The sequence below is a fragment of the Mastigoproctus giganteus genome, chromosome 1 (genome assembly GCF_048544385.1).
Source record: "Mastigoproctus giganteus isolate SK-2022 chromosome 1, ASM4854438v1, whole genome shotgun sequence".
NCBI lineage: Eukaryota > Metazoa > Arthropoda > Arachnida > Uropygi > Thelyphonidae > Mastigoproctus > Mastigoproctus giganteus.
This window is the reverse complement of record NC_143575.1, coordinates 140,605,918-140,618,881: the sequence shown is the minus strand read 5'-3', so window position 1 is coordinate 140,618,881 and position 12,964 is coordinate 140,605,918. Positions and strand designations below refer to the sequence as shown.

The 12,964-nt window shown below is 36.0% G+C and overlaps 1 protein-coding gene across 1 annotated transcript in view; it reads left to right on the top strand.

The window, feature by feature from the left end:
* Positions 1–12,964, top strand: part of LOC150091165 (4-trimethylaminobutyraldehyde dehydrogenase A-like) — a 98,566-nt gene that overhangs the window by 43,368 nt on the left and 42,234 nt on the right. The window contains exons 4-5 of the mRNA XM_090382395.1: positions 3,600–3,729; positions 10,426–10,670. Of these exons, the coding sequence (XP_090238521.1) occupies positions 3,600–3,729; positions 10,426–10,670 (375 nt within the window). The remainder of the gene's footprint in view (positions 1–3,599; positions 3,730–10,425; positions 10,671–12,964) is intronic.

Below are 12,964 nucleotides of genomic sequence, written 5' to 3'. Positions count from 1 at the left end.
CTCTCCTGTTAACAAGCACAGACGATGTTGACAAAAATTCTACCCAACAAGCCTTGCATAATCTCTCCAAGGCCAAACTTTCAAATTTAAGACATTTTAAACACTCAAATTTAATCGTAACCTGTGACCTTTTCTCATTATTGCCCGATGTTAGTAATTCCTGAGCTCACCTAATCTTAATATCATTAGTGCCAACGTGTGCAATGGTATCATTTTGTGCCCTTAAAATATAATGGCTTCTCATTAGTGTCATTAATTTTTGCTGCAGGCAGATATACCTGGTCCTATTTCACTTATCCAGGGTATGTCTGCCTGGGGCAAGAGTTACAATTGTCTTCTGCTTTTTTTTTTTTTTTTTAACGATCCAAAAGTTTAGCTGATTGGAGTGCTTCACTAATAGTCAGAACTCAGAGTCTGCAACATCGTCAGTTTCTTCTCCTTCATCTTTCTCGGGGTTTGATTCTTTGCTTCATCAATTCCACTTATCCACAAGCCGAAGTTGATAACCTAAATAAATTTAAGGCTGAGCTCGACAGGCATTTGGAACAAATGGAGGGGTTTTTTTTTTTTTTTTTTTGGCTGATGCTGCATAAGCTTGCTTACTTGCATCATAAATTTTTCAGCAAATGTTTTCTGGTAAATTTATGTGATTATGTAGTCCTCAACCCTAACATAAGCATCTAAATCACATTGATTTAAATCAGTATATTTTTTTTTTTTTTTTTTTTAATAAATCCTTTCCGATAAGACAAGTTTTTCTTGCCAGTTTAATAGAATCAGTTCCTCCTGTTCTAAATCTGTACAGTATTACTGGTGTTCTCTATGTTGTTCTATCCTTTTCTATATTTTGTTGTGAACCCAGTAATGTTATTGTGCAGCTTTTCTCTCTAGACAAGCAATGATTAGAAGCAAAATAAATTTTCAAGAATGAGATTTGAAAATTTTGTGTAACATCTTGATCTATAGGTTGTAAGATGCTTATTGTGTTTATTGGAAGAAATGTTTCTTTCTGTTTTTTTTTTTTTTTTTTTTTTTGCTTTCATATATTTTGTGTGCTGCAAAATTGTTAAAAAGAAAATTTTTGATCGGATCCATAACTCACAGTGCCACTGAAGCACTTGAGATTCAAACAAGGCTGATATCATTCAGACCTTTTTATCTGTGCTATATCGAACAGAAACAAATAACATAAAATGTTTTATATCTAAATTAAATGGAAGTGGACAGTTAGAAGTGAAATATGCTTCAGCTGTAATAATTCTGCTTGTTTAGAGTATACAGTCAGTCCTCATATAACACATGTTTACACTACACGAATTCAATCATACACGATTCATAAATAGGGGAACGATATCTTTTATAACACGAACCGAATTCACTTATGCACGATTCGCCTTTGTGTTTACAAGAAATGGCAGTCGAACGCGGAATTACCCCAACTGAACACAACATGATAGGAATGAAGAGAAGATTCTGAAAATGTATTTATGTGTTTTATATCAGTGAAGGGGAAACGCATTTCACCATAATAACGTAAAAACCAACACAATTCCAGCTGTCGGTATAATCGCAAATGCAATTGGATCGAGTTTACTACCAGTTTATAACAGATTCCGCTATCAGAAACGCAACTGGAAAATGTTTTTATTGTTTTATGGTAGTAACCCCTAGAATAGTTTATCTCATCCTTTACAGTGTTGTTTATTCAGTTGCTACATGTGCACAGCTTTGTTTATGTGTATCAAGCATGCCTCCTCATTTTGTAATTGTGCTTTGTTCCCTAAAAATGAGTAAAATACTTAAAAGGTGTGAAAAGGAAGTGTCCTGGTGAAGATACTGCAGATTCAGAGAGAAAAAGAAAAACAATATCAATAAACAGAGGTGAACTGGGTCAAAAATTCTTACCTGGGAAAATTTATAGTGGCCTCATACTAGCGTTTATGGCCAAAATCACACCGGTCTCCGGCCCACCGGGGTTTCACCGGTAAGGCTTATTTATGGCCAGTCCGCCTCTGTCGATAGAGAAAAAATATGAAATTGTGAAACAAAAATTGTGAAAAGACCATGTGATATTGCACATGCTACAGACCTAAATGAGGTAACGCTGAGAATTAGAAGAATGCAGAGAAAATAAAAACAACTTTCTTGGTAGGAACAACTCAAAAGTGTAATTAAAATCCATTAGATTAAGACACAAAGAATTGGAAGAGATGGAACGCCTGTCATCTGTTTGGATAGAAAATCAAACAAAAAACAATTTGCTTACGATAGAAGTAAAAGCATTAGCAATAATTTATTACGTAATAGTCGTAATAAAATGCCTAAGTATTTTATTACGATTATTTATTGTGTTTGATAATGTTTTGGTTACAAAGGTGTTTCAATCTTGGGTGGTCGGCACCTAACCCCATTTTTCCCATAGGGCCTGTTATTTATATCACACGATTTTGCATTGCACGAGGATTTCTAGGAACACAACTATCGTGCTATACGAGGACTGACTGTACTTTGTTGGCAGTTTTTGAGTGTTGTGTAAAGATCAGAGTTAGAATATAACACACAGCAGGTCATATGATTTTGTCATGAAAAAATTGTGCCTCGAGCTTGCTGGCCTGTTTTCTGTTTGTGTTACAGATTTGTTTTTGGAGTGCATGTGTGTATGTACACTTTAATGGAAAGTTTCAGCACTGCACAATATGGTACTAATAGCAATATGGTACTGCAGCAAGAAGCAGCCTATAATTTCTGCCACATTTGGGATTCTCCTAACTTGCTCTGAACTTATTTAGTGAAAACAAGAATGTTTTCACCCAATCCCTTAGCATTACGAAATGAATGAGAAATATGGATTATCCAGATAATCCATATTTCTGATAATTCATATCCAGATAACCCATATTTCTGATAATTCATATCCAGATAATCCATTTTTGGAAAGATCTTTTGTAATTTTGAAGGGTTTAAGGAAAGTAGTGATCAGCTGCTAAATTTCCCAAAAAGAAAGACACGATATCATTTTAAGAAGGAAGCATTTGTGGAGAAAGTTCAAATGTTATTGATGAGGTTTCTAATGAATGGAAAAAAATTAATTTGAAATTGTAAAAGTTAGTCAACACAGTTCAGACTGGTTTGTTTCACAAGAATTTTTCTTGGAAAAAACAACTTTGAAGGATCACTCTTATCATGGCAGTAAGCAGAGTAAACTGTCTAACTCTCATTTTGGGTAGCAGTATGAGTGGAACAGAGAAATTTGCATCTGTGGTGACTGGAAAAATCTTTGAAGTGTTTTTGTAGTGTATAAACCCTTCTTATGCAATACGTTACAAACTATAAGGTGTGGATGATAACAATTTTTTTTTTTCCCCTAAACGTTTGCTGAAAAGAGAGTGAGAGATTGCATCACAGTAGATAAAGAAAAATCATTTTTCATATTGATAATTGCACAGCTCACAATGTTATTTCAGCATTAACTGCTTTGCAGTTAAATTATTTTACCAAACTCAAAAATTTATTTCTGTCTTCATTCAGCTTTGATTTATCAAGACTCCACTGTATTTATTTCTTATGAAACTTATCATCTAATTTTCATTATTTTTTAGGAAAGATTAGATGAAATATCTGAAGTAGAAGTGATGGACACTGGTAAGCCAATATGGGAAGCGAGAATGGATATTGCTGGATGTGCTGATGTTTTGGAGTATTATGGTGGTATAGCACCATCTATTGCAGGTAAAAATTAGGTGTCTTTTTTCCCTCAGATTTTTCTCCTTTTTTTGTGTCGTGTTCCACTTTGGAAAAAGTTATTTAATAGTTCTCAGAGGATTGCAAGATTTTATCAGCCATCATACATTTGTTTGTGGTGCCTCTGTAGCCAGGTGGGAAGGAGCAGCAGTGCGTAGCACACGCTTCTTGATTAGACCAGGGTTCGAGCCCGTCACCACCAAATACGGAGGATGCGGAAAGGTCAGGGAATGACCACCGCATATTCCCGGAGCAATATGGCCTTAGTTGCTAATACTCCTAAAAACCAAAATAACTATCATACATTTGTTATTTATAAAAAATATAATATAGACTTAAAAAAAATTTTGATTTTATTTTGTTTTGCATTAATGTACCAAGTACAATAATACAGTAAGTTCCCCCCCCCCCCCTATTTTGATGATGAGTCCAAAGTTAAAATGGGTAAAAGGCTGGGAAGCCACTAGAAACTTTTGAAACTGTACTTCAACTTCATATAACAGAAGTAAAAGAAATAAATAAAAGAAAAAGTAAACAGCTAGTGGATTGTGACTGGTCGACGTAAATGTTTGAATCGGTTTCAAAGATAAGAGTAATCACAGGTGTGTTTCAGAAGAATGGCCATTATCTATGCCAATTTCTGTTCTACTGTAAGACATAACGGGAACCCAGAATGGAATGTTGGTGAATGACAGGGAATAGATTGAGTTACTGAGTGACTATTGATTAATGTGAGAGCTGTGTTTTGGATGACTTCCCCCCCCCCCACACACACACACACAAAAAAAAATGTTTTTGGAGGTGTATTATAAACAGTAGATTTTGGCTGTGGCTTAGTATTTCAGTAACTGGTGGTAGATATTAGAGTACTTTTTTAATATTTATGCTGAGTAAGGTTTGTCAAACTGGAATACAGTATACTATCTTCACCAAAACTGTGGGTACTATTTTTATTTAGTGGTAGAAAAGTCATTAATATCATATAAAAGAAAAAGAATAGTTAAACAACAGAACGTTGATGTATTCCAGTACTGGTTAAAAAGTTTGTCTGTAGAAAGCATCTGCCATTACATGCTAAGCAAAGGATGGTACATTTGATGAGAGGTTGCATAAAAAATTTTTATGCTAGAAATAATCAGATACTTTTGAAATAACTAGTGCAACAGTTTGAGTTTCTTGCAAATTTTCCATAACCTTTTTGTCCAAAGATGAGTGATGCGAACCAAATGATCCTCTGGTGATTGATACTGATGAAATATGTGTTGCCATTGTTAATCAGTGTGAACACTTTGAGATGGTATGAGTTGGAAGTTAATGAATTTCTCATTTATTTTAGAAAGTGTAAAATGATAACTGGATGGCAGTTGAATTGGACATATTTAGTATTAGTATTGGCAAAATGATAGTATTAGTATTGGCAGGAAAAAAAATCGCCCTCCTCTTGCTTCCTTTGCCTATTTTTCAAATATTTGTGTAACTACTCTTTAAATTTAGATAAGCTTCCAACCCCTGAAAGAATTTATTCCAGCGGTCAAAGGAAAATTTTCAAATATCTGTCCTATAATTATCTCATTTCTGTTTAAATTTGACCAATTATGTATGTTGCATGACCAAGTGTAAAAATTCCCCTCATTGTTTAGTCTACTCAACCCTTTTAAATGCTTAAACACCTCAATCTGGTCACCCCACAGATGCTAGTTTCCTGACATTTTTACTTATTCAAGTTTCTCTTAATGAGATTACCTTTAACCAGTCTTGTTATCTTTGCTGTGCTCCCTCCAGTAGGCCTACATTTTTCATTAAATGTGGTTTCCTAGCCAGTATGCAATAATTAAGGTTATGGCATTGCTGTTTTATAAATTACTTCTTTATTTCTGCCAACAATATTCCTGTATATCATCTGATGATACAGCAGCATGTCTAAATTGTTCAGTGAACTTCGTTTCAGATTGTATAGTTAATCTTGACTCCTTTTCATTATCAACGTGGACAGTACCAAATTTGAGTTTGGTACTGCTCATTGGTACATTACTCTATAGCTATTACTACTTAGGTGCGAGTCCTACCTTGCATTTTCCAATAATACTCCTCATTTGCTATTTCTCAGCATGTCCAGAAAATTTATCTACAATATGGGACCTTTATCTGAAATCACTCTATTCAAAACACTCCAAATACTAGTAGTCTTCTTTATTCCAGCTAGCGTTACATACCAAACCATTTTGTTCATAATGATGAAAAATTTTGTTTTTAGAGAACTGCGTGGATCACCCTGATGCACAACTCCTTGTCAAATATAATATAGTTACTGTGTATTTGCCGCCTAACTAGTGTGTTCTTGATCAAGGAATTCTGCGGTCATTCAGGTTACATTATAAGGATAAATTTTTGAATTGCAAAATTGTGACACAGGACATTAACATTGCTAAGAAAACTGGTTGTTACTTGGAACCCATCAGCTTGCTGTACAAGCTCTATACCACCATCTGTTGGAGGAAGTTTGAATTACAGACTAAGTAGAGCATTGGAAATCTGAATGTCAATAAGCTGAACGAACTTTTTTTTTTTTTTTTTTATGATGATGCAATAAAATAATTACAGTATTACAGTAAGTGCCAGTTATTGTGATCATGTTTACAAATTGAATTTTGATTCTATTATAGGGCAATTCTAATAAGCGAAAATCAGAGGAATATTATCCACAGGCTATAAAAATGAAGATATAAAGTGCAAATTTATGCCTTCCCCCCCACCAGTTAACAAAATTAAATGATACATCATCACATTAATGTATTCAAATCCAGTGTTTTTAATTTCTAAACTTACTAAACTTTTTTTTTTTTTTTTTTTTTTTAAGTCTCCAGAACAGTATTTTTGATAAATTCAAAAAATTTGAACAAATCGGAAGTCTGATCCCAATTAGTTCGGATTATCTACGCTCTACTGTACGTCCATTTATTTTCACTCATCAAACATAACTGCAGTAATACCAGTCCATTAACTTTATTGCCACACCTCGTTTATGCTTTGAATATATGATATATATAAGTACAGTAGAGTCCTGATTATCTGAGGTAATGTGGACCAAGGGAACCTCGGATAATCAAAAACTCGATAACACGGAAAGTTTGGTAAATTATTATTAAACAAACTGGATTTGAATACATTAACGTGATGATGTACACTCTATTTTCAGGTTAGACCTACTTATTGAACATAATGACTTAAATTATACAATAAAAGAGTTTTAATTTTATTTACTACTGTTTTATTACAAAACTTAAAAATTTGGATTCCTATGGATTACTGAAAAGCAAATGGCTGGTGATAGTATTTCAGAATCTATCATCGGCGAAAAAGCAAGGCAGTTATATGATGACCTACAGCAAAAGAACCCAGGAATCAGTGGTAATTTCATGACAAGTAGGGGCTGGTTTGAAAAATTTAAAAGGTGAATGGGCATTCATAGTGTAGTTAGGAAGGGAGAAGCTTCAAGCTCGAATGCAGAAGATGCTAAAAAGTTTGAAGATTTCAAAAACTATGTAGACACTGAGGGATTTATCTCTCAACAAGTTTTTAATTGTGATGAGATGGTCTTATTCTGGAAAAAAATGCCGAGAAGAACCTACGTCACAAAAGAGGAAAAGCATTGCCCAGACACAAACCAATAAAAGACAGATTAACACTCTTGCTGTGTGGTAACGCTATGAACAAGTATGCCACAGAAAGGGAAATAATGATTGAAGGAACAGTAATTGAAAATATGGAGTCATATACTTATCTGGGACAAGTTATTAGCTGTAATAATGATAAATGGCTGGAAGTCAAGAGAAGAATAAATTTTGGATGGATAGCATTCAGGAAATATAGTCACATACTGAAGAGCAATATCCCAGTTTGTCTGAAACGTAAAATAATGAATCAATGTATACTCCCCACCATGACTTATGGAAGTGAAACTTGGGCACTCACCAAAATAATGGAAGAGAAGCTGAGAACTACACAGCGAAGAATGGAACGAATTATATTGGGAATCAGACTGTTAGATAAGAAGAGAAACACATGGATTACGCAGCAAACTCAAGTAAAGGACATTCTTATCAAAACTAAAGAACTAAAATGGTCGTGGGCAGGACACATAGCTCGAAGACATGATGACAGATGGACTAATAAAATAACAGAATGGTACCCAAGAGGAGCTAGAAGAAAACCTGGAAGACAAAGGCGGAGATGGATAGATGAAATTCGTGAGTTTTTGGGTAGTAAATGGATGGCCAGTGCTCAAACCAGAAGGAACTGGAAAGTTGCTGGAGAGGCCTTCATCCTGCAGTGGATTGAAAATGGCTGATGATGATGATGATGATGATGAACGCTAGTGGGGGCTGCAAAATTAAACCAAGAGTTTTTAAGAAGAATAATATAAAAGGTAAACTAAATGTGATGTAGAGTGCTAACAGTAAGGCTTGGGGTTAACACTTTGTGAATCCTAGAGTGGATTCACAAAGTGTTTACCCCGAGTGGAATCCTAGAGTGGATTCACAAAGTGTTTACCCCAAGTGTGAAAGCTTATCTAGAAAGTTATAATTTACCTGTAAAGGCCCTCTTGGTTTTGGACAATGCTCCTGCTCATCCCCCTGGCTTGGAAGACAATTTGGCAGAGGAATACAGCTTTATTCGCATTAAATATCTACCACCAAACACAACTCCTCTAATCCAACCCATGGATCAGCAGGTCATTGTCTGTTTTTAAAAACTTTATACAAAAGCCCTGTTTCAAAGCTGTTTTGAAGTGACATTGGAGACAGAACTTACATTGAGAGAATTTTGGAAAAATCACTTCAATATCCTCCATTGTTTGAGGATAATTGATAAGACATGGGGGAAGTGTCTTCCAAGACAATGAACTCGGCCTGGAGGAAATTGTGGCCAGAGTGTGTCAGAAAGAGACTTTGAAGGGTTTGGGTCAGAGCCTGTTTGATATATATAAGTACAGTAGAGTCCCGATTATCTGAGGTAACGTGGACCAAGGGAACCTCGGATAATCAAAAACTCGATAACACGGAAAGCCCTGTTTCAAAGGTTTCTAGGCTTCACCTAGATCACCAGAACCGTGGGGTTGGAGGTTGATAGTGAGGATGTAAAGGAATTGGTGGAGGACCATAGAAGGGAGCTCACCACAAAACTGTTGGGCCTTCATAAAGAACAGCTTCCTGTTCTTTATGAAGGGCCAACCACCTGCTGACGTTAAGGAAATGCTGTCCAATTGGGCCAAAACGCAGAGTATGGTCGAGAAGTGGCACTCAAACATTGCCTTAGTTAATCGAAATATAAATTCATTCAATGATAAGTTGATTGGCTACTTTCGGAAAATTAAAAAAAAACAGACAGAAACATACAACATTGGACAAGTTCTTTGCTGAACTGAGTGCTAGTGAATCGTCGGGAAAGGGACAAAAAAGACATCGATCACCAGAATTGGAGTTACAGTACCTGATGTTTTAATGGAAAGCAACTCCCCTTCTAAACAATACATAATTTCTTTCCTCCTCCTCAGCTTCTGCCATCATCGCTCCTCAGTAAAGGTAAGGTTCTGGTTAAATTTTTATTTATTTATGTATCAGATTCGGGGCTGGGAATGGATTATTCCAATTTTAGTTGATTCCTATGGAAAAAATTGATTCTATATTCGTCCGATTCAGTATTCGTCTGTCCCTCAGGAACAGATTAATGATGAATATAGCGGTTCAACTGTAATCAGAATAAAATAAACCAGTATATAACTATAGCAACAAAAGCAGTGAGTGAAAATAAATTAAGGTAGGAAGGGTGTTGTAGAAACATTCCAAAGATAATTTAGAAGAATTGCCAATTAAGAGAAGTTTAGCAGTGCCACCTTGATGGCACCAGGTCCAAATTGTGTGAAATATCACTATAAATGAGAAAAAAACAATCATAACATGACTGTTAGTGAAATAAAAATAAATAAACAAAGATATGGGGAACAATGGACCCACCATTATTCCCCCTCTTTGGAAGGCCATAAGGCTAACAATGGCCACAGCCACTGTTAGCCACAAGTTGGCATATGTTTCCATCTTTTTCTCATTTAGAGTGTTTTGGGTTCATTTCCCATTAATAACTGGAGGAATTTTTAAAGCCCTGTCTTCAAGTTGAGGCTGTGGTTAGCTAATCTCATGCAGAGGGAGTAGGATTTTCCTCCGCAAGTTGTTCCTCCTGGCCCGTCAATACACCCAACTAGTATACACATAGGAATGTGAGTAACAGTCTCTAGTGCCATTAAAATAATTTGAATTTTGAAATTGCAATGTATGACTCAGCTGTCATGTCATCCTGAGAGAGTACTGGACTGTAGAGCTTTAACAAAGGCTACCTAGTATGTTACTTTGGCTGTATCTTCCAAGAGAGAAGCAAATGGAGGTGAGGGACAAAATAGAAATGAAGAATAAGAAGAGGGAACAGGACCATCAGAGCTAATTCCAGTTATCATTTAAAAGATATTTGAGGATCTTCAAGAGCTTCCAACAGTAATAAATTAGAGGACTGGCATCTATCATTGTCATATGTGAAGTAATCACACCTGCAGTACATCGATTACAATGCATTCTATTTGTGTTTTCTTACTTATTAATGGGCTATTTATAAATGCTCTTTCTCTTCTCTAAGGATATCATCATAATTTATCAATGGGAAACTTTGCTACAGTTCAGAGAGAACCACTTGGTGTAATAGCTGGAATCGGTGCTTGGAATTATCCATTTCAAGTTATGACATGGAAAGTGGCTCCTGCTCTTGCGTGTGGCAATACATTTGTGTACAAACCTTCCCAGTTTACTCCACTAACGTCCATCATGTTGGCAGAGATACTAACAGATGTAGGAATACAACCTGGTGTTGTAAATGTAATACAGGTAAGAATTTTATCTTTATTTAGAAATTGTTTCATATTAATCTATCCTTTTTTTCACCTTACCTTTATGCATGCTACACACAATTCATGTAGTTTACTTTGATTTTTAAAGTAGTGCAGACATAGGAATAGCAGAGATGTGGTGTAGGCACCTCCGTAGCCACGGGGGAAGGAGCAGCAGTGCGTAGCACACGCTTCTTGATTAGACCGAGGTTCGAGCCCGTCACCACCAAATACGGAGGATGCGGAAAGGTCAAGGAATGACCACCACATTTCCCAGAGCAATATGGCCTTAGTTGCTAATGCTCCTAAAAACCAAATAAAACAAAAAAAAAAAAAAAACGAGATGTGGTGTCACTCAGACATAAGCGATGCTGAATTTGAATATGGGAAGTACAAGGTATACAGGAAGAACAGACACGGCAAGAGAAGTGGAGAGCCCTTAGTTAAGAAGAATATTAAATCTAAGGCAGTGCTCTAGTTGACTTGGGTGACAAGTGCAATGTTGAGTCAGTTTGGTGTGATATAAGCACTGGGAGCAAGATTGAGAGGAGTGTGTTATAGGCCTAATGACCCTGATGAGTATACCAAAGAGCTATACAAGGAAATAGAGTGGGTCAGCAAATCAATGTCTCATAATGGGGATTTAAACTTTCCATGCGTTGACTGGAATTTGTAGGTTGGTCACTCACACACTAGCAAGACTTTTGTGGATTTCTTTGATGATTGTTTTCTACAACAGCATATTAGAGTGGCAACAAAAGGAGAGAATACTCTTGATCTGGTTATTAGCAGTGATTCATTAAGAATCTGCAGGTAAAATACCCACTGGGTGGCAATAAAACATTAGTCTTCTCCATAGGTGAAGCATTACTTATTCGAGGTAGTGCAATACCATGTCAGCTTGTGAAGGTATTCACAATATGAGATATAATTAAAATGATGCATTAAAACTACCTTAGTAGCAGAAATCATGTGTGTGCATTACCCAAGCATAAATTATTCACGGAATACAACCCTTCACACTCTTAGGCATTTAGCCAAGAAATATCTTTTAGATTAAACCACGTACACCATTAGGCATCTCTCATATTGTGGAGTTATACTTCATAACTGGGTTGTCACTATTGCAACAACAGTACCTACCCACCCACCATTGAGAAGCCAATAAGCTTTGAAACGATGCCGTCTGGGTGGTGGTATCTGCCGAGAATAAGTAACATTATTCTTCTCCATGGGTGAAGAGTTACATATTCGAGGTAGTGCAATACCATGGCAACTCATTGTGAAGGTATTCACAATATGAGATATAATTAAAACAATGTATTAAAACTACCTTGGTAGTAGAAATGATGTGTGTGTGTGCATTATCCATGCATAAGTAAACCCCCTTCAGTAGTCAATATTGTTGCCCTTAGTTTCTTCAATACAACTTAGAATTAAAATAATATATATATAAATCAAGTTATAAAGTTACAATCAATCATTAAATCAAGTTACATATTGCCATAAGTAGCAAAGGCACCTGCAAGTTTTAAAGAACCTTTTATTGATACAGTATATAATAACATGTCAACCCACCTTTGGCCTTGGTTGCACACCATATCCTCGTTGGTAGGCTTTGAAATAAATTTTGATAACAGGAAGGTGGTAATTTCTGTTTCTATATAGTTTGTTCCTCTTTCAGTGTCAGTAAGTGTTTTCACATGGTGCAAAGCTTATGTTCCATTTCATCCCAAAGGTGTTTAGTGAGGTTAAGGTCAGAGTCATGCCAACAAAGCTTTTGCATACCCATGTCTTCAAAATAAATCACTACTACAAGTGCAAAATGACATTATGCATTATTGTGCCGAAACAAGAAAATTCCACTCTTCTACACTACTGCCAAATTTTGGAAGGGAGGAATTTTCCAGTATGTGAACATACCACATGGCATTTGTTGTTCCAGGAACAACAGCAAATGATCCAAGCAAGAAACATGAGAAACAACCCAGGTGGTAAACACCTCCTCAAAATTTCACAGTTGAAATGATACACTATGGCAAATATGACATCTACCAAGTCCAAACATAGTCATCAGATTGAAAAACTATGTAGCATAATTTGTCACTCCATAACACAGCTTTTTGACTTTGAAAGGAGCCAATCATGATGGGTTGTGCACCAGTTGAGTTGACCCTGACCATTTCATGCTGTGATGCATGGTTTGTACATTGAAGTCCTGTAAAATCCAGTGCTGTGCAGTTTCCCTTGTATTATCCCTGTACTAACTTGCTAACTGCATTCTGAATGTTT